General features: G+C 36.9%; 1 protein-coding gene across 3 annotated transcripts; it reads right to left on the bottom strand.

The window, feature by feature from the left end:
- Positions 1 to 74: 74 nt before the first annotated feature.
- Positions 75 to 19,239, bottom strand: LOC121649201 (apoptosis-inducing factor 3). 3 transcript variants are annotated; one of them, XM_041999849.1, is made up of 21 exons: positions 18,940 to 19,239; positions 13,922 to 14,115; positions 10,943 to 11,156; positions 9,458 to 9,567; positions 9,264 to 9,373; positions 9,116 to 9,160; positions 8,931 to 9,027; positions 8,678 to 8,790; positions 8,303 to 8,389; positions 8,132 to 8,223; positions 7,905 to 8,035; positions 6,289 to 6,404; positions 5,956 to 6,027; positions 4,968 to 5,031; positions 4,809 to 4,885; positions 4,595 to 4,712; positions 4,383 to 4,481; positions 4,117 to 4,192; positions 3,892 to 3,996; positions 1,517 to 1,537; positions 75 to 1,404 (listed from the first exon to the last, which is right to left on the bottom strand). In XM_041999849.1, exons 2-21 carry the CDS (start codon positions 13,950 to 13,952, stop codon positions 1,362 to 1,364), a joined length of 1,821 nt encoding a protein of 606 aa, XP_041855783.1. In that variant the 5' UTR covers positions 13,953 to 14,115; positions 18,940 to 19,239; the 3' UTR covers positions 75 to 1,361. The 3 variants fall into 3 exon arrangements, with proteins under 3 accessions (XP_041855783.1, XP_041855785.1, XP_041855784.1); XM_041999851.1 differs by having other exon boundaries at positions 10,943 to 11,062; XM_041999850.1 differs by lacking the exon at positions 1,517 to 1,537.
- Between the last annotated feature and the right edge of the window lie 769 nt (positions 19,240 to 20,008).

Genomic DNA, 20,008 nt, shown 5'->3' with positions numbered 1-20,008 from the left:
TTTGTTATCTTGTTTCAAACATCAATGTCAAAACATCCAACCTATGCTCTGTCTACGTGGAAATTATTAAACTCTTTTACTGATTTGAATCTACTGCTTCTGCTTTGTCATCAGTCAAAAACGTACATGAACCACACATAGAGTGACATGAAAAACAAAACAAACTGATACCATTGTGTAGTTATTGTTGGAAGATTTTTATTTTAAAGTTTAGTTATAAAAACACCATTCCAGGCTTCTTTGTAGGAAGAATAATGCTTTTTAAATTGCTGTATTGACAGGTCAGGGCTGAAATATGCCAGAATATTCAGCATACCAGGATGTAATCAGCCATCTACTTTATATCTCAGTGCACATTACAGGCATTTCTGAATGAAAATGAGAAAATCTGTGGTGGGAAGAAAATACTGAAGCAACTCTCTCTGTTTGTACAAACCTCAGTTCCCTGAGTTAGTAACAAATAATGTCCCTATGGAGATGGCAGCTATAAAAAATAACCTTAAGCTACTTTTGCATTCATCTTGAGTTTGTTTCTCTGTTAGAAAATACACAAATCTATTGTTCAAGCACTAGTGGATAATTGGCATCATTAGAAGTATGATTAGAATTTAATTTTCACTCTACTAGCAAGGCAACCAATGCAAAAAGATTCTAACAATTAGTCATGAATTAAAGCTGCATGTATATATATTTATGTGTGTGTGTGCATGTGAGTTAGTGAGTCAGTTAAAACTGCATTCAGGTTTCTGAATAAGTGAGATTTTTCTGTTGCTCTTAAGCGTTGCTTTTTGTTGCATCTATGGTAAAAAGTCTGATGTGGGGCTTCATTGTAATTCCTGTTATGCCATTTAAAGTCATGTTTCACCATGCAGATCCAAGGTCTGTATGCAAGCACACATCCAAGTTTGTTATTCAGTTAAAATTCTCTGCACTTGTTTTGTTACAGAGCATTCAGGATTATTACAATATACAATGTCATTTGTACAAAATAAAAAAAAAGCCAATGCCCTTCCCTGGCTTCTTATAAACAAGTGTACAGGTAGATACATCTTGCAGCAGCACAGCAGCTGAATCCAATATTGCTTTGTTGTGAAACATTGTCAATAAAATACCTTCCACCACAGTGAGTTCAGACTGTCTGTAACTCCAGTTTGTCACATAAAAATGTCTCCCAGGAGCAAAACAAGTTGCCATGTTGTCCCGGAGTCGGTGTCTCAAACAAGCAATGTCATGTGCCCAGTGTGTGTTTCTGTGTGTGTGAATAAAGTGGGATAGCTGCTCAGTTTCTCAGCACCATAAGTGTCCGTAGTGAGATGTCATGTGTACTTTGGGTCGGTCCTTTAGGAACTTGGGATGCAACATCAGTGAGAGCCTTTGTCAATCAGCCAAGAAATGTCCCCAGTCCTGCAACACAAATACAGTGATGGATAACCTTTACCACTTCAAGACATCACTTGCAGCTCCCTACAATGATCATTATGTCTGAAAATAGGAAAAAGCGTATGTTTGTCCGTACTTGCCAAGCCGTGCTAACATCCTTCAGTTTTTGTGTGTGCATTAGTGAAAGCAAAAGACACAAGAGACATGAGGAACACTGCAGTCGTGTATTTAAAAAAAAACACAGGGACAAAGAATAAGCAGCCAACAGCATTAGTCCATCACTAATGCAGCAAAACTACAGTGTATGAACATTTGTTGGCTCCCTGTGATAATTTGAAGATAGTCAACTTTAAAACAACTCCAGTATGTCAACTGGTTGCAGTTAGAGAAGAAATAAGTGTAGAACTGCTTCTAATACAATACTGTTGAAAAGAAGGTTGCTGATAATGAGTTAAAATATTTTAATAAGAACTAAGTTGAACACACAGAACTTCCGTACAACACACATGTAAGCAGTATTAATCTATAAGTTGACATCTAAAAGTCTTTTATGGCTTCAGCTACAAGTATTATTAAACCACTTTATCACTTCTGTGAAACAATGCTACCTTTTAAACCAATATGAAAATAAAACCAAATCCAGAAAATTGTAATGTCCATGAATGTCAGTAAATAATTTAAAATGGATAGGCTATATTCTTTTTTGAAGTTCGGCAGCTAAAAGCTTGATGAGATTTAAGTCTTTAAATTCAGGGTATCTTAATAAATCCTGTTGTTGATTTCTACATGTAAAGTTTGGCAATGTACTTTAAAGAGCTGCTCATGTGAGTCGTATGTGGTTATAACCTTGCTTTACTATTATTGTTACTTTTTTATATATTAAATTATTCTGTTCTATGAAAATAATTTAAAATGTTGTTTCTGAAATAACTGTATTATCCATTTTATTTTATTCTTTTTCTACATGATCTTTTATTTTTCTGTATGTTTGAATCGGGGCAATTATATTGTAAGTTTATAACTTTTTTTAAAAAAAAAAAGCCATTTAATAGAATGATCTGCAAGAGCTTTCCTAAAAATCTAACAAATGTGTATGTACATTTTAGCTTAAAAATATGTTTTTCATTAATCTATACTTATCACTCTCTTTTCTTTCTTTTTTCTTTTGTTTTTTAAATTAGGAGACTTCCTAGGTTTCCGTTTTTAGAAACCATAAAAACTGTTTAATCAGTCAGGTAAAGAACATCTTGCTTGTTTACACCCCAAATCCAATAAAGTTGGGACACTTGGTGAAATGTAAATACAAACAGAATGCAATGATATGCAAATATCATAAACCCATATTTAAGTCCTGATAGAACATTAGCAACATTTCAGATGCAGAAATTGAGACATTTTTCCATTTTATGTAAAATATCTCATTTTAAATTTGATGGCAGCAGCACATCTAAAAACAAAAGAACAAGCTGATGTTTGTTATTGTGTAGCAGCCCCTTTCTCTTCTTTTAACAACTGTCTGAAAATGTTTGGGAAGTGAGGAGACCATTTACTTGAGTTTTAGGAGAGGAATCTTGTCCTATTTCTGTCTGATGCAGGATCCTAGTTGCTTAACAGTCCTGTGTCCTTGATGTTGGACTTTTTGTTTCATGATGCTCCAAATGCTTTCTGTTGGTGAAAGATCTGGACTGTAGGAAGGCCAGTTCAGCACCTGGACTCTCCTGCTGTGAAACCATGCTGTTGTGATGGATGCAGTATGTGGTTTAGCATTGTCTTGTTGAAATATGTAAGAATCCTAAAAGAGATGTCTGGATGAGATCAAATGTTGCTCTAAAACCTCCGGCATTGATGGTGCCTTTCCAGATGTGGAAGCTGCACACACTATGGCACTAATGCAACCCCCCACCATCAGATATTCAGGCTTTTGAACTGTTTGCTACAAAGCTAGCTGGATGCTCCCTCTTTTCTTTTGCAGAGGTCGAAGATCACAAGCATCCAATTTTGACCTTGGGCCTTGCCCCATGCGCACAGAGATTCCTCCTGATTCTCCAAATGATTTGATGATATTATATACTGTTGATGGTGGGATCGTCAAAGCCTTTGCAGTTTTATGTTGAGAAACATTTTCTGAAATCATTCCACAATTTTTAAATGCATTTTGTTGCAGATTGGTGAACCTGTGCTAATCTTTATGTCTATCTAATTGATTTGTACCAGTTGCTTTTTCAGCCTTTTGTTTTAGACGTGTTGCTGCCCTCAAATTCAAAATGAGCCAATATTTTCCATGAAATGGTTAAATGTCTCAGTTTCAACATCTGACATGTTTCTGAGATTTGTAAATGATTGCATTTGGTTTTTATTTGCAATTTGCATAGTTTACCGATGGTTTTTGAATTTGGGGTTGTTATACTTTTCATATGGTTTAAGTCATGACATTTAACAGGCTTAGTAGACCTAAGGGACATAATCGCTATTTTAACCATGACTACATATAAATCTCAAAAGGAGACTTACTCCACATCTCGCTTCTTAATGGTCTTTCCAGATCCTAAAACCTCTGCCACTCGAGATACAATGGGATCATAGTTCATGCTGGCAACAGCAACCACTTCCTCACTCCTACAGATGGACAAGAAGAAGAAACCACCAGAAAGAACCATCATCAAATTACATGAACGCTCACAAAAAAGGCTGACATTAGCTGTCTAACATCAAATATCCAAAGTAAATAAATGTTACCTGGTATAAAATGCGACAAATCGCAGTTCATCCAGATCTCCTTGGATGATGACATCATCAAATCCATCTCCATAACCTCCACAAATAGAAACAAGAACAAGTAGGGCTCTGATTTTAGTCTTTGGTCTTAGTTTTACAGCTAGATGGCAGTGTAGTAACAACCCTTCACAGCGTCACTTTCAACCTTTGGTCCCTCTTTCCCCATGCTCGCCTCATTATACAAATTGGCTATGATCTCAGGATACAGCAAACACAGGCCTTCTTACCTGCATAGCGGATGGTCTTCCCAAACATGGCCGACCAGAAGTAAGGCACAGTTTTGATCTCAGTGGCTCTGTCCGTCATGGTGAGAGCTGCCACCCTGCCTGTCAGTGGGGATGAAAACAAGAAGCGCTCTTGTGTTTGTCCTCAAGGATGTCCGTAAAGTTTAACAAACAGCCATTCACATGTAGTCTGGAACAAGCTGTCGCACACTCACCGTGTACATGAGCCATCTGCCAATGAGGAATGTTCACCTTCTTGTTGTTGCGTGGTGGGAAAGGAAACATCACTACATCACCTCCAGCATATACTCCGTCAGCGTTTGTTTGCATCATCTACAGTAGAGGAAAGTTCAGAGAAAAAAAAAGAGATAACAAAACCACAAAATGGAACAAAAACACTTAAATGTAGATCCCTGGATTTACTAGTACCTTATTCACAGTGATAAAGCCCTTGGAGTCCAGATGAATGCCACTCGATTTCAAAAAACCTGTTGCAGGAACACTTCCTGCAGAAGGAGACATGTCAACAGATAAATATGGACAAGCAAAAATGTGTGAAAGTATATTTTGCATTCTTCTCAACATCACCTGCTCCGATGACACACACATCAGCCCTCAGGACTTTGCCACTCTTCAGTACAACCTCTTTTAGCTGTGTAAGAAAATAAAAATAATGCTTATGTCCTGTGTATACATTCATTAACACCTCTCAAACTACATGTAAAGTATCTATTAAGGCCCAGAAAGAATATTTATCAGTAAGGTTTATAACAATTGGGGTCCAAAACACAGAAAAAATTCAAACGTAATAGCTGTAATGGTCTTTTCCCATGTGGTCCTGGAACATTTTTCCACCTCTGATTTTTAAGTTAATCACTCTAAATGCTCTCCAATATAAATTCAAATGAACCTATTTCTCGTAATAGAATATTTAAATAAAATGTTCCAGGTCATTGAACTTGCAACACAGTAAAAGATGTAACCTCCCCCAGTCTTTCTTTCCCTTTCTTAGAGCTGTGTTCTTGAAGGTCTTGTTATTCATAAAATATGAACATAGCACCTTACAACAGCAACAGAGTTTAAACCTTTATTTTATTATTTTATTGTATTTATGTCGAGCTGCACAGCGGTGGTTAGCATCATCAGCTCAGACTCCAGATCCTGCAGGTACAGAAAATGAATGGATGGGTGTTTTTAGGTATCTGAATATTTTCCCTGTTGGCACTCTTTGGGTATTTATGTCTTATGAGTGAGCAGTTTCTAAGTACTGGGCAAGTTTGCAACGACCGATTCCACTTAATTATGTTGACATGACAAAGTTTTAGACCTTAAATTCTCAATCCTAATGCATTTCTGAAGTTGACTTTATCATTGTGAAAGAGAAACTATAGACTGTTCAGACCTTTTTATGTAGTAAAACCATCATCCTTTGGTTAAAATGTATTATGTCTTTCACACGGCTTGTAATTTGGGGTATTTATTTGTGTAGTTTTATCATATTTTCATCATACATCAAAGAGGAGAGAATAATGCACCCAAGCATCATGCCATGTTGTTTATCTCACTTTCTGAATACCTGTCCATGATGACCAATCATTTCCGACACCTCGTTCAACATGTAAAACTTCACCCTGTTTGCCTCAAACAGCTGAAAAAAATAAGCATATCACAGTTACAAATGGTACATGAAAAGGTAGTTTATAGTTGAATTTCCATGTGCCTCAATGAACAATCACTGTTAATGATGCGAACTCTCCTCCCCTCTGTGCTGCAGCATTGACTGGGAATAAAAAGTGATTTGCATTTTAACAAACAGCTTCCTCTCAGGGAGAATGCTGACGATGTTATTCTGGAGGTGCTTTGTTGTTCTGAAAAAGAAATGCTTGATTTCCCAGGAGTGTACCTTTACCTTCATTATGGCTTTCCCTACTTTCTCCCCGAGAGCTTTTTTAAAGGGGACGGACTCGATCCCAATGACAGAGACTGAGTGGGCCTTGTCAGTCAGAGCTGCAGCCACTTCCATACCTGCCAACACAGCAATTACACAAGGGTTAAAACAGAGAGATGCAAAATAGAGACAGAGGCGTAGGTAAGCGGAATAATGCAAAAAATGATATAGTTCTTAAAATGAAATGTTTCTCATGCTTGCTTGATATATTTTATCTGTCCAGCAGTTAGACAGTTTAAAACTGGGAGTCTTTGATAATAAAGGCATACTTTTGTACTGTGTGCAGAATGTGGTTTGACATGGTGTTACTAAAATATGCATTATCTCTTTGAAAAAAGGCATCACCTGACTGATAGAAAATGTTGCCAAAACCTGCCTATATTATCCAACATAGTGGTGCCTTTATAGATGCATGCATACTATAATGCATCCCCATATGCATTTCCAGCTGCACTAATGGTATGTGTTGGTACAGCTTCAGCTCTTCTAAAAAGGTGCAGGAAAGTATTCTGAAAGTTATAAGGATGAATAAAAGTAAATTTGAAAGTTTATGAATGATTTTATTAATAGAGGGAAAAATCAGATCAACATAAAACTTCACATGCTTCTAAGGTTAAATTTCCTTTTATATATTTAGAAAAATTTAGCAAGGAACGGCAATTTGTGGAAAATTTCACCATCCGTAACACAAACAGACTGGACAGTCCCTCTTTCTAAGACAGGAAGATGCAGTGTTTATGGTTTCCCAAAAGAATATTTTTTTTATTAGTCAGACCATAGGACAACTCTTCAAGTCAGCTCAGTCAATAAATAAATTCAGGTTCAATTAAGGCAATCTTTAGGCTTAATCGTTTTAATAAATAGTTTTCACAAAGTAGCAAACTCTTCATACTTAGTTGTGAAAAATTCCTAGACTAGAAAGTGCATAACAAATAATCTTGTTATGCACTTTATATAAAAAAATCCATTCAAGTTATTAATTTTTTTATTGAGATGTCATAATCTTAATTCTTTGATTTTTGACATAAAACTCCAGTCCTCAGATCTTTACGCTGCCTTCCCGTCTGTCAAAGAATTTACTATAAAATTCTGCTGGTAGTTTACAAAATACTGAATGGTTTAGGACCAAAATACATTCAGGATCTTCTGGACAGAACTAAACATGGAGAGGCAGCGTTCAGTTTTTATGCTCCTCACATGTGGAACAAACTCTCAGAAACCTGCAGGTCTGCTGAAACTCTCAGCAGTTTTAAATCAGGATTAAAAACTTTTCTGTTTGCTGCCTTTTATCAGAATAACTGTTAAATTCCACACACTGTAACTTTATTTCTTGCATGTTATTTTATTTTAGCTTTTTTTTTTTCTTTATTTAATTTCTTCTATTTCGTTGTTTTTAATGTTCTTTTTAATTCTTCCTTTGCACCCTGCTGTAATGCTTTTAAAGTTTTATGTAAATCACTTTGAATAGTTTTGTACATGAAATGTGCTATACAAATAAACTTGCCTATGCTAATAACTAACTGGTTAATCATTTCTAACAGTAAACATGAGTAATGTGTTTGCAGCTTTTGTCTCACCAACAAATGATGATCCCACAATCACTGCATTCTTGTTGTTGGCTAGTCTCGCTATGCTGTTAGCATCTTCAGGCGTCCGAAGGTGGAACACATTCCTGACGTCTTTACCCTTGTAGTTCATCTGCTTTGGTCTTTCAAGCAGTGAAATGGAAGCAGTCGTATATCATGGTAAGTATTTATAATCTCAGCTGATTATGGATCAAAAAAGAATGAAAGATTTTTCTTACTTGCTTCCTGTAGCAATAAAGACTTTCCTATACTCCATCCTCAAGCCATCTTCAAAGGTCACTGATCGAGTCTTCACATCTACTGCTACAACCTAAAACAAATATTGCAGACTTTCAGAGTCATAAATGTTGGATTTTTTGGAATGTCTTTCAGAGGACACCATGTCTCACCTCTTTCTCTGTGAGTAGTTCAATGTCATGGTCCTGCAGGAAGTCTATGGAGCGCAATCTCAGCTGCTCTGCTGTGCTGTCTAAGGACTAAGGGTAAGCAATTTAAAATAAAACAAGAATGCTTCAACTTAAAAACAATCCTTTCCACTATGTTTTGGCCCAGACTAAAAATATGCTAAGATTAAAACCTGAAGATCCTAAAACAAGTGAATGATAACCACACTATCAATCTTTTTCAGACATAGTTGTTTACGTCTGCATTTCCTTCAGTTTGGTTGCTGCAAAGTGAGTAGCTGTTTCCCAGCAGTATCTCTGCAGTTACATAACTTTACTGGCAAAGTGTTTTAGTGTATGTGGGCAGGTCTGTGTACAAACCTTACTCAGTTTAGGCCTGTCATATGGAGGATGCCTGTCCATGGTGCACATGACAATGCGGTCAGTGAAGCCTTCTTGCCTCAGCGTCTCTGCACACACCAGACCTGCTGGACCTGCCAAAAAAAATCACTACTTTACCTACAGAGATGTCTTTGAAAATGAAAAACTTAAAGGAAGATGTTGGATTTAAGGGGTAGCTATGACATTAAACAGGCCTGAATCCCTTTAGTGCTAAAAGAGTTAACACACCAACCTGAGCCAATGATGAGAACATGGCTGAAGTCTGTGCTGGAGTTAATGACAGCTGAACATCGGGCCATGGGTTTTGATATTTTTTGTGACTGAAGAGCCTGTAAATGTTTAAAGAAAGATTATTAGTCCATGAGGAGCTTCTTTAACGTCTACGTAAAAATTCCAGACCTTAATTTTTCCTGTTACCTGCTTGTTTGCACGAATGATCACCTTGTCCTTTTCAACTCTGACCTGGAGCAAACAGACATGAGCCGTGTGTACACGTTTTGATGCTGCTTAAAGACATGATAAGGCAGAAAATAAATTATGAGACAGCACCAGCGTGGAAGGTCACCTGAAAGATAGGCAGACTGTCTAGACCAGGGAAGTCTTCAATGTCTCCTGTTGCTATGTTGAAACAAGCTCCATGCCAGGGACAGCGCACATGTCCTTTAGAAAGTACACCTGGAATAACAGAAAGTAAGTCATCTGTATGCTTTTGTATTTTTTTTAATGAATACTAATCACAACAGAAAATATATAATTTACCTTTGACCAGGGGTGCACCATAGTGAGGACATTTGTGGCCCATGGCGGAGAACTCCCCATGCTCTTTGATTAACAAAGCTCTGCCACTCCCCAAGTCCACCTCGCGCATCCTGTCAAACCCACAGACAAAAGAGTGTGTGTATGTTCATGGTCGCTTCAATTAAACACACAGACGCAAAGAAAATCTTTCTGCAGTGTAAGCAGTTAATTTAAGCTACAGCTAAATTAGAAGGTCAGACAGACTATAAGATGCTATATTAAATTAAAATTTGTGAAACATCAAACATGAAAACTGAAATTTAGTTGTTTTTGAAAGACATTTGCTTGTTACAAAAGTTGGGTCATTCTGTTGCAACAGCTCCTTTTACACTGCAGGCATTTAGGAACTAAGGAGACTAGTTGTAGTTTTCTCCTCTCTGCATCTCAAAGACATCCTTGGAGTTTTAACATGATTTAACAACAAAATGTAATCACTGACAGTGTTTTTGAGCCCCATATAGAAATTTCATGACATAATCCAATCTGTAATTCATGCAGTGCTGCACAAGGTCATTGCTGTTTAGAATTGGGTCTAAGCCTTGTCCTAAATATATAGAGATTTTTGTAGAGATTTTCTGAAGCTTGCTTTAGTATTATACTTCAGATATACCTGCTTTATCCCATTTACAGAAGCAAGGGGGTTGAAACCTATCCCAAATGGGAGACAGGGGCTGTTTCCAGTCCATCACACGGCCAACAGAGTGAGAAATGAAACAACCATGCATGCTCACTTTAAAGGCCATTTTAGAATCACCAACTAATCTAACAGGCACGTTGTTGGACTGTGGAAGCTTGAGAACACAAAGAACCCACATATGCATAGGGAAACATGGAAACTCCACACAGAGACTTCAGCCAAGAAACAAACCAAGAAAGCTTTTCTTGTGAGACAAAACTCCTAATTCTCATATCACTGTGTAGTCGATGCTGATAAACAATATTCTAAAATTGTTTATCCATGCAGTAATTTGATCTATTGATCAAGCAGTATTTTACAAAGAGGTGAACCCCTTTCCAACCTGCCTCTTGCATCAAATTCAAAACAAAATGATCATTTAAATAAAAATACTTCAAAAACAGTACTAAATAATTCTTCTCCATTTGATACTGTGGATTTTAGTTTTTAGCAATATTTAATAATGGACCCTTGTATTTGTCTCTAAAGTAACCAGCACTGGGACATTCTGTAATGTAAGAAGGGAACTGTGGATGCTCGCTGGACAAACTACATACTCAAATTTATATCTGGACACTTTCCTCACTTGTGAGCTCATAAGTTATTTTTGCATTTTCTAATCTAACTCCAAGGAGCAAGCCTATATCCTTCTATCTGCAGTTTGATAATGCTGGCATTGATATATTTTGTACATCAAAAGCACATAGCTCAGTGATCTTTATGGGTGGATGTGTGGGATAATAAACAAGCAGCATTTTTCATTTTCTTACTGTCCATTTTCCAGGTCTTTAACATGACACACAGATGCCTCCACATAGTCTCGTGGCTTGTGGTTGAATGGGAGTGGGGTGGAGTCGTCATCGGAGCCGTGACCCAGGGCTCCATTAGGTCTGCAGTCAGCAAAGGGACTAGCTTTACCATTAGGTGAGAGGCCATCCACCTCTTTTTCTTTGTCCAGGAGAGAGAGTTCCACTTTAACTTCAACTGCACAACACAGACACGTCTTTTTCAGAAACTGTTTGGCAACTTCTAACTAAACACCTCTAATGCAGTCATTCATACTTCACAACTTCTGCTAGCTGACAGAGATTGTGCTTATGTTTAGAAAGAGAGATCTTGTTCATCTGTTTAAAAAATATGTTTATGGTATCTTGGCAGATAATTCAGTCCACATTCGATTGGCATCGACAGGTGCAGTTTTTTTGTACTTTTACTCTCTGTTGTTTTATGTTTGTCCTTCACTGGTGCTTTGGAAGAAAAATTAACATTTACATTTGGAGACGTTTACAGCTTTGTGTAAAGTTGAGTCTGACATTACCCCAACGGAAGCAAATAAAAACAGGAACATCAGTTAAGAGTCTGAAGGCAAACATTTCTGTTGTTCCAATTTTTCTTTCTTTCGCCTTTCTTTTCTTTTTTTTCTTTTCTTTTCTTGTCTTTTCTTTTCTTTTCTTTTTGTGGTGGAGTAGGATTTCCTTCCTCCCACTTCGCATCCCCGATGACGGGCGGAGCAGGGTGCCTTTATATCTGGGCAGGTGTTTGTCCCTCAGTATGCGTACTTGGTTGGTCTGCTGCATGCCAGCAGTTGGCCTTTCTTTTCTTTTCTTTTCTTTTCTTTTCTTTTCTTTTCTTTTCTTTTCTTTTAATGTTCTTTTCTGAAAATAGATCTCACTCAATTAATCAACATTGAAAATGACATGGTTGCTACTTAAGTAGCAACGGATTACAACAGAGTGGAGTTTATTAATCCCTGTTTTCTGTACACGTTCAGTTTTCTTTGATGGCACATGATGTGCTGCTGTTGGCTCTGTAGTTGTGAACACTAAGAAATGGTTGTGTAACTCCCTTTTCACTGCAGCAGGCTTTATCTGTTCGGCTGGAAAAATGTGCTGATCATCCGGTTCTTACACAGTAATCTGGCAGGAATTTTCTCCTGCTGAGCAAGTCTTAATTAAAATAAATGGAAAATCATAATAGTGAGTGCAATTGCAGAGGAAAGGAAAGAGAAAGCTTTCCATAGTTGAAGGGAATCTCCAGATGCTGCTTTAATACCAGGGACTTAATGAGAGGTCAACACACTGGTGGTTAATGTCATTAGTACGAAGTAGTTTTCTGGTTAAGAATGTGTCAAAAAACATTTTCAGCTGTTCTTTTAATACGATGTTTAAAGCATTTAGACAACATATTCTCAAGCATGAGCCCTGGGTGTTTTGAGGCTTATACAATATATCAGTACACTTCCTAACTGTTCTTTTTCTGCTGATTTTTATGCAAATGAAGTGCCTCTTTGCTCAGAGATCCTGTCACAGTTCCAGTTTCCTCCCACTTACACTTCAATAAAGACATCCATATAGTGCTTACTGGATATCTAGGGTGGAAGCTCTCATCATGAACATTTTATGTCAGTTCAAGCTTCGAGAATAACACTTTTTACTGCTGGCTAAACATTATCTTTTCAGACCTCCAACCAAGACTATATATTGTAAGGACTTTATTTAGTTTATATTTTAATGTAGTGGATATCTACATTGAATAAGCATTGTCCAAGCTGATTGTCATGATTCATGCCAAACTTCCTTTTACCATATACTGTAGTGTTAAACCATAGCTGTGGTTACATACCACGGGCAAAGAACTGCTCTTCCTTGATGTCTCTTATTCAAGCCACACAAACAAAAAGTAATTCTCCCTTCTGTTTAGCTGTATAATTATTTTCTATCAAGCATTTAAATGTATCTGTGCCAGTACAGCACAAACACACCTAGACTGACATGTTGTTCACCACATTGAGCTTCTGTAACCCTTACCTAATCTTCTTTTGACAATAAAGTTACTTTTGGAGGATTTCCAAATCATTTCCATGAAACATAATGACAGCATAATGATAACTTCATCTTGAAGACTGCAGGCTGCCTAGTCAACTGATAACTACAGCATCCATGGTATCACTATGAATGGAGAGATATTCTTTTAAGTATTTATTATTAGTAACTTACAATTACGGAGCATGTTGAGGAGCAACGCAGGTGCCAAAACACACAGTAGCTGAGCACTGAACCAGTGACTTCCCAACTAAGAGCAACCATGGGCGTGTGTGTGCGTACGTGTGTGTCAGCATGTAATATGTAATCCTTTTGACTGAAGATGGCATAAAGCGCATTTACATTCCTCCCACACAAGACATTGCACTGCAAATACAGGAGGCTAAGAGGATGTTTAAAGCAATATCTGGAGGCAGCAGCTGCAGGAAATATTTAAACTGTGTGTAAACATATTTTAAAGCTCAGAAATTTATCACAAAACATAATAGGGTACATTCTTATTTATTGTTTATATATTAATACTCAAAATTTCCCTCCACACAGCTACATAAACTGCAGCATCTCTTCAAGAGATGTCCAACTGCAGTGAATTTTAGTATCTTGACCCCTTAGCCCCCTCCATATTTGTCATTTATGAAGTTATTACTAAAATCTGCAAAGTTAAATACTATTATTTGTTTTAATAATGCTGTGATAACATTTCTCCTGTTAATGTTTTTATACACTTTTTATCTGCAATGATTTTTTAATGGCTTTTGCTGACATGTAATTATGACATACTGTAACTTGGTTTCATCCTGATAAGTAAGAACCATTGCAACTGCACCACCAGGTCAAAGTACCACATAGTATGTTTTATCTCACCTACTCACGTTGCCTGGTTGAACTAATCTACCACAGCTCGAGTTTAGGATGTATATTGCTCACCTGGTTTGGGTTTGGAGAAGCATCCTCCCATGGTGGGCCCAGGAAAGAGGGGGGGAGGGGGGAGAGGGAGGGGAGGTGTGGTCAGATCTCTGTGCTGCGCTGTGTGATGAGGCAGGAACAGTAATGCAGAACAGGCAGTATGTGAACCTGCATGTCCAAGATAGCCATCCCACACGTCAGCTCCTCCACATAGTCTGCATAGAACCGAGGAAACATTTTTGACAACACACAAACACGGATTAAATTAATTTAAAATAAAAAAACACTTTATTATTCCTGGAGCTAAATTGGAATTAATTTGACTGAATTTATTTATCATTATGCAAAGATAAAATTTAAAAAGGGATGTATGGCATCAATATGCAAGTAACAGTGACTTAAGTTTAAGTTTTTAGTCTTTCATTCAGAAACATCTCATCTACACTTTTAAATTTTATGCCGCTTATTTTTCTTCACAAATAAAAGTCACCATTTGTGTGTTATTCCAAATATATCAGCACACCATCACATATTCTAGAGCTGATGAATGCAAACCAATCCAATGCTGAAGTGTAGGTCTATGTGAGATGTTAATGCTTGTAAAAGCGAAACAGTTGTGTTATCAGGAACATTTCCACACATGCTTTTACCTTTGTTCATGCACATTGCATGGGAAACTTTTAAACATTAACAGCACTCCAACACCTATTAACTTTCTCATCACACTGTGCTTTAAAGGGGAGAAGGGCCCCTTAAGTTTCAAAACATTTCCCCAACCCCTTTGTTTTGTTGTCACATTGCCCTCACATTTCTACCAGCTCTGGTATTTTACGCACACATACTGTAGTCAGTTACTCACACAGCTCTGGCTATTATTAATCTAAGCACAGACAGGGGCAGGTGTATATTGTAATCACTGTAGTGTTATTCATCACCAAATTGTCCTTTTTGAGGTACAACCAAGAGACTGCTTGATATTCTGAACACATCCTAATGTCCTTGAACTTTAGAAAAAATAAAAGTGTGCAGTGCTGAATGGAGTGTTGCTTAGAAAAAGTTCCTAAGGACAAACGAGAAATGGAAAGAATTCGCCTGATTGTCCCTAACTTTGCAGCTAAAGTTGAGACTAAACTATGCATTTGTTTGAAATGGTTGACAGTAACAATGTACATAAACTTAAATATTTTAGTATGGTTTTAGTCATTTGTTTTATAACATTAATGTATTTTACATTTTTAAAGAAAAATGTAGAACTGTTCACACTACTAATTTAATTTTTATTATTGTTAAGCACTAGGATTTCTTCTCGTGTAAAACTAATCAAATGTTGAAAATTGACTGATTACCCCTTACAGAGTAGTGCACAGATGGCTTAATTTCAATAACAGCTAAAAGATAAAAATGAACTTAATATTTATTTAATCAATTCTAAAATAACAACATAGGTTTTTATTAGAGATTACACTCTATTCTCTCCTATTTTATTAATAATATCAGTATCTCACATTTAACATATTGCTAAATATAAAACACTAGCTAACAATTAATTTATATTCAGATAATTGTGATCAACAGTTTCAATCCCTTTCCAAATAATTATTTGTCATTAGCGTTTAGGTTAGTGACATTAGAGACTGACTGTCATCTTTTTCTTCTCATCCAAGTTAATGAGCAGTCATTTTTATTATAGTTTAAAATCAAAATGAGCTGTAGTTATGTAAGGTGTACCGGTAGTGATGTACGGTGTGAATTCGTAGTTTTAATGTCAACAAATGCTCATTGTAAGGAATTGATCAATCATTAATCAATAAATTAATTTGAGATTAATAACTAGTGACATTAAACCATCAGGGAAAAAAATATGACAACTATATTCTTGTTTCCTGATTCTGCAAAATTATGTTTGCCATTTAAAATATGTTTGCATTCAGGTCGTGTGTGTAATATTTGATACATACAGTTCTTAAGACCTACTGCAACAACATATGGCCACCATATGATAAAAACTTTACTCAAAACCCTGTTTAATAAAATCTAATACTTGTATTCTGCCCCCTGGTGGATACCTTTTGCACTACAATAATTCTGACATCACATGTACATTTACCATACATGCCATACACAAAATATCTTTGTTAATGTATTTGTAAACATTTTGTTAAAGGGTCAAATAAATATTTTAGATAAAAAAAAGAAGTTTCTGTCTATTAATTCTTGGGTTAGGCATTAAAAGATTAACTAACTGTTCTCCCTACATCACAGAACTGGTTCTCTCTTGGATGTCAAAAACTAGAGAATATGAGCTGCTGACTTAAATTATACATAAAATATATTTTTAAAAAAACTCAGTTGTATTAATTTTGTAAAGCAAAATGTTAGAGGAGTTACAAGAAGCTCAGAAAAACAGATCATGCTTGGGGATTGAAGAGCAAAGTTAACATTCTTAAACAGCAGCATGTACTTTCCAGAATTTAGTTAGTTGCACTCAGTGGATTAACTTTTCTGAAGACCAACATCGCATCTATGAAAGTTCATATATATATATATATATTCTATAGTAGGTAAATTTTTTCTATAGTAGATATTTATCAAAAATTATAAGTTGTCTTGCTTTATTTAAAGGTCTTGTAACATTTGCACCTCTAAATGAGTTTTATTTAGCTTGGATGGGGGGAAAATGGATCTTTGGATTATAAAGGTTACAGACCCCTGTACTAAACAAATAAACAGATTTAGCAGCCTCTTTCCTGATTGTTTACATTAGATGCACTGCTGCAGCAGGACCAGGCATGGAGGAAGAGGCACTGGACTGCAAACCTGCATGATGTTTCTGTGTTCAGAGCCAGTGAGCAAGAACTTTGAGAAAAAAAAAACTGCTTTGATGCACAAAAAAAAAAAAAAGTAAAAAATAACAGCGTTGGTTAATTAACACTGTTAACATGCCCAGCCCTAAATTTTATGCTTTTCAATTGTTTTTAATCATTCATGTTTTAGTGATTAGAAACTGCAGACACAGTTGGGACCCATGTTGTCCCTTTAATAATTTGTCAGCAATTAAATTTTGATGAACAACACATTTGATCATTGAGAGGCTACCATACTGGATTTCCAGCAAATCCAAGATATTTTTATGGAAAAAAGAAAAAGAAAAAAAAAAACTAAAGTAGGTTAAGCAGATTTGGTCCTCACAACATATGACGCAGATCCCGCGCTCTCACTGTTAGGTTTGTCCCCAAGCAGTGCTAATAATCCTGCCAGCAAACAAGCTGTCAGTTTCACTACAAATGTATTACCTGTAACTGGAATGCTGGAGGGGAGAATTAGCAAAATGCAGCTTCTTGTAGGAGGTCAGAAAGCCCACCTGTAAACTGACTATTAATGGCCTAATGTTGCTGCCCTTTAAAAGTCCTCACCAGCAGTCAATACTGAACTCAACCTTAATCAAAAGCTGTTTTTCAAGCAGTCATTATACTGTTGCATAGAGGTAAAACAACACACAATGACCTGCATCAAAAATCTTGTTATTAATCTTGAGCTTCACCTTGACCCCATTTGCAAAAGCGAAACTTTCCGTGACATCTGTATTTTTAAAATTTGAAATTTAATTATTTTTTGTTAATTATAAGTCATTCTATAAGACTTCTTAAACCCAGAATATGTAGTAGCTCATGTATTAAAGAAGAGCTGCCAATAGCTAGCTCAATCACCCCCTTGCAATTCAAATTGTTGGTGTCTAATTTATTCATAAACTTGTTTGGCAGATATCCTGATGGGTTAACCTGCAGCTAATGACTGAAGTCATCTGATCCTAAATTGATAAAGGGGTAAAAAAAAAAAGGGGTCAGCTCATTCTTCTGGTTTCTGAAGTACAACATAAGCCTGGGGGAATTGTCCTGTGATTGCAAAGCAAGCTGTGAAGCAAATGTCTTTCACCAGGCTTTTAGCGCTCACTTATTTTGTTTACTGTCAGCTTAAAGAAACCTTCAATGAATACGAGAAGCACAGTGAAGAGTTTGATATGTTTGCTTGTTGTTGAATGGCAGCAGGGACACCATCTCCACGTGACTCCAACAACATGTAGATTTTCCATATTGCAGTTATCAAATAACTCTTGACTGGAAAAAGAGACAAAAAATTTAAATATAATGCGTGAGATGTGAGCCATATTTTCAACAGATTACAGTGGTCACAGTTAAGCTTTAAAAGGAATTCAAAAACCCTTAGTGCTACCTATAATGCACACTGTAGATGCCACGTGGAACTAAAAAAAACCATCAAATTCAGATTATTTTACACCATATGGTTCACCAGAAAGTTTTGAGTGGTTTAATGTATACGGCAAATAAAACCAAACAATACCAAAACTGTGATTTTACATTTTCTATAAAGCTACAGCTGGTGAACAAAGGATGAACTTATTTGTATCGGGTCATTATGTTTTTGCTTTGAGCGATAACCTCTCCATGACGTCATGGAAAACAAGAATTGAGGTTTATAGAGTGAGGTGTACACCCCTACAGACGAGCTGTGCTTCCACGTCATTGTTCTGCTAATGGCCAAATTCTCAGCAAGCACAAACAGACACAAATACAAAACCACAACAAATTACTAGAATTATTAAAGTGCCAGGAGACATTTGTTAACATCTATTTTTAGTTTAGTTTTTCCTTTTTTTGTTAGTTAGTGGTGTTTACTGGGTCTTTAATATAATATATTATCAGCTGAATTTATTAGAACTGAAACATCAACTAAACTCTGATAGAATGCTTTTTGTTATGGTTTTATTTTTTCTTTGTTTTTTTTCTTTTTGTTATTATTATATTATTAGGATTTAATCTGATAAACTGGAGCACTATAGAGTCCCAGATAGAAAGCAACTTCCCGCAAGTCCTGGATACAATAACAATCCAGCACTGCAGGCAAAATGCTTTTGAAGAAATAAGTCTGACTTTACACACACCATCACAGAAACACAGCTTGTAAACAGTAACACAACTAGACAACATTTTCCTGACTGTAAAAAGAATAAATCAGCTTACCAGTGTTTATGGAGCAAGTGCACTGAGATCCTGTCAAACTCCCTGGGGCTCAGTTTCCCCTGCGGAGCATGGTAGCATATTACCATGAGCCTGCTTGCAGTCTCTCTTCATTGGAGTATTCCCAGTCTATGTGTCCCTCGTCTGCTCTCCTCTTCTGTCCCTTGATGCAGCAGAGGTTCCTGAGAGTGTGTGATTGTGTGTGTGCTCTGCACCTTGCAAAGCCCCCCTCCAGCAGCAGACTGAGCCGACTGGTTGTGGGAGTTGCTCTCTTTCTCTGGTCGAGCCTGCAAATGCAGCACGTAGGACCTTTGCCAGTTTTTCAGCTGTATGCAGTATTGATGGAGTTGCTGAGGGGATGCTAACACAGCATGAATCCTCACAGGTTCCATGCTCTTGTCCTCCAACCCCTCCTCTTCTCTTTCCCCAACAGAAACGGTACCATTTCTCTCTTTTTCTCTCTCAGCTCCTTTTTTTTTCCTATTCAGACCCTTTCAGCTTCCCCCTTCAAATGTCAAAGACCTGACTTGCCAGTTAAACCTGATCAAAGGCTTGCTGCTTTTCTCACTGCACTGCCTGCTTCCTTTCCATGCATTGTGCTGCATGTCTGTATCCTGCAAGGATATCGGCTCTTGTTAAAACCTTAAAGCGCAGCATTGATTGCATTTATTCTGACCACCAGAATACTAAAAGAACTACTGTGAAACTGCTACAAGCACTAACACAGCTTTTACTGTATGCTGCACTTCTTTCAGTGTGATCAGCAGAGGGTGAAAGAGTGAAAGTGTGGTTGTTGCAGTAAATCTCACTTTCAGTCAGGGGGTAGAGTGGAGCAGGATTAAAAAGGTATACTAAGTCTTACTGAAATGAGCTCCCAAGATATTTCCATTCCTTATGCAGCCACTGTGGGAAGAATCGGGCTCCCCTTTAAAAACTGCTGGGACATGGCCATTCACCCGAGAATTGCAAATTTATTTCTACAGACATGATGTGAACAGTATAGATGATAGATTCCTATTGTGGTCAAATTTCTTAATTTTAATGTAATCAAATCTTTTTGAAGTTATATTAA

This window comes from Melanotaenia boesemani, chromosome 11, assembly GCF_017639745.1.
Source record: "Melanotaenia boesemani isolate fMelBoe1 chromosome 11, fMelBoe1.pri, whole genome shotgun sequence".
Classification (NCBI taxonomy): domain Eukaryota; kingdom Metazoa; phylum Chordata; class Actinopteri; order Atheriniformes; family Melanotaeniidae; genus Melanotaenia; species Melanotaenia boesemani.
This window is presented reverse-complemented; position numbering and strand designations above follow the sequence as displayed.

Bases quoted from the DNA above. Each gene is read 5' to 3' on its own strand.
- LOC121649201 (XM_041999849.1), bottom strand. From the start codon at position 13,952: ATGGGAGGATGCTTCTCCAAACCCAAACCAG. The intron at 8,390-8,677 runs GTTTGTACACAG...GCTTACCCTTAG, and splicing joins ACAGGCCTAAACTGAGTAAG to TCCTTAGACAGCACAGCAGA. The intron at 4,886-4,967 runs GTGATGTTGAGA...CTCCTTCTGCAG, and splicing joins TGTGTGTGTCATCGGAGCAG to GAAGTGTTCCTGCAACAGGT.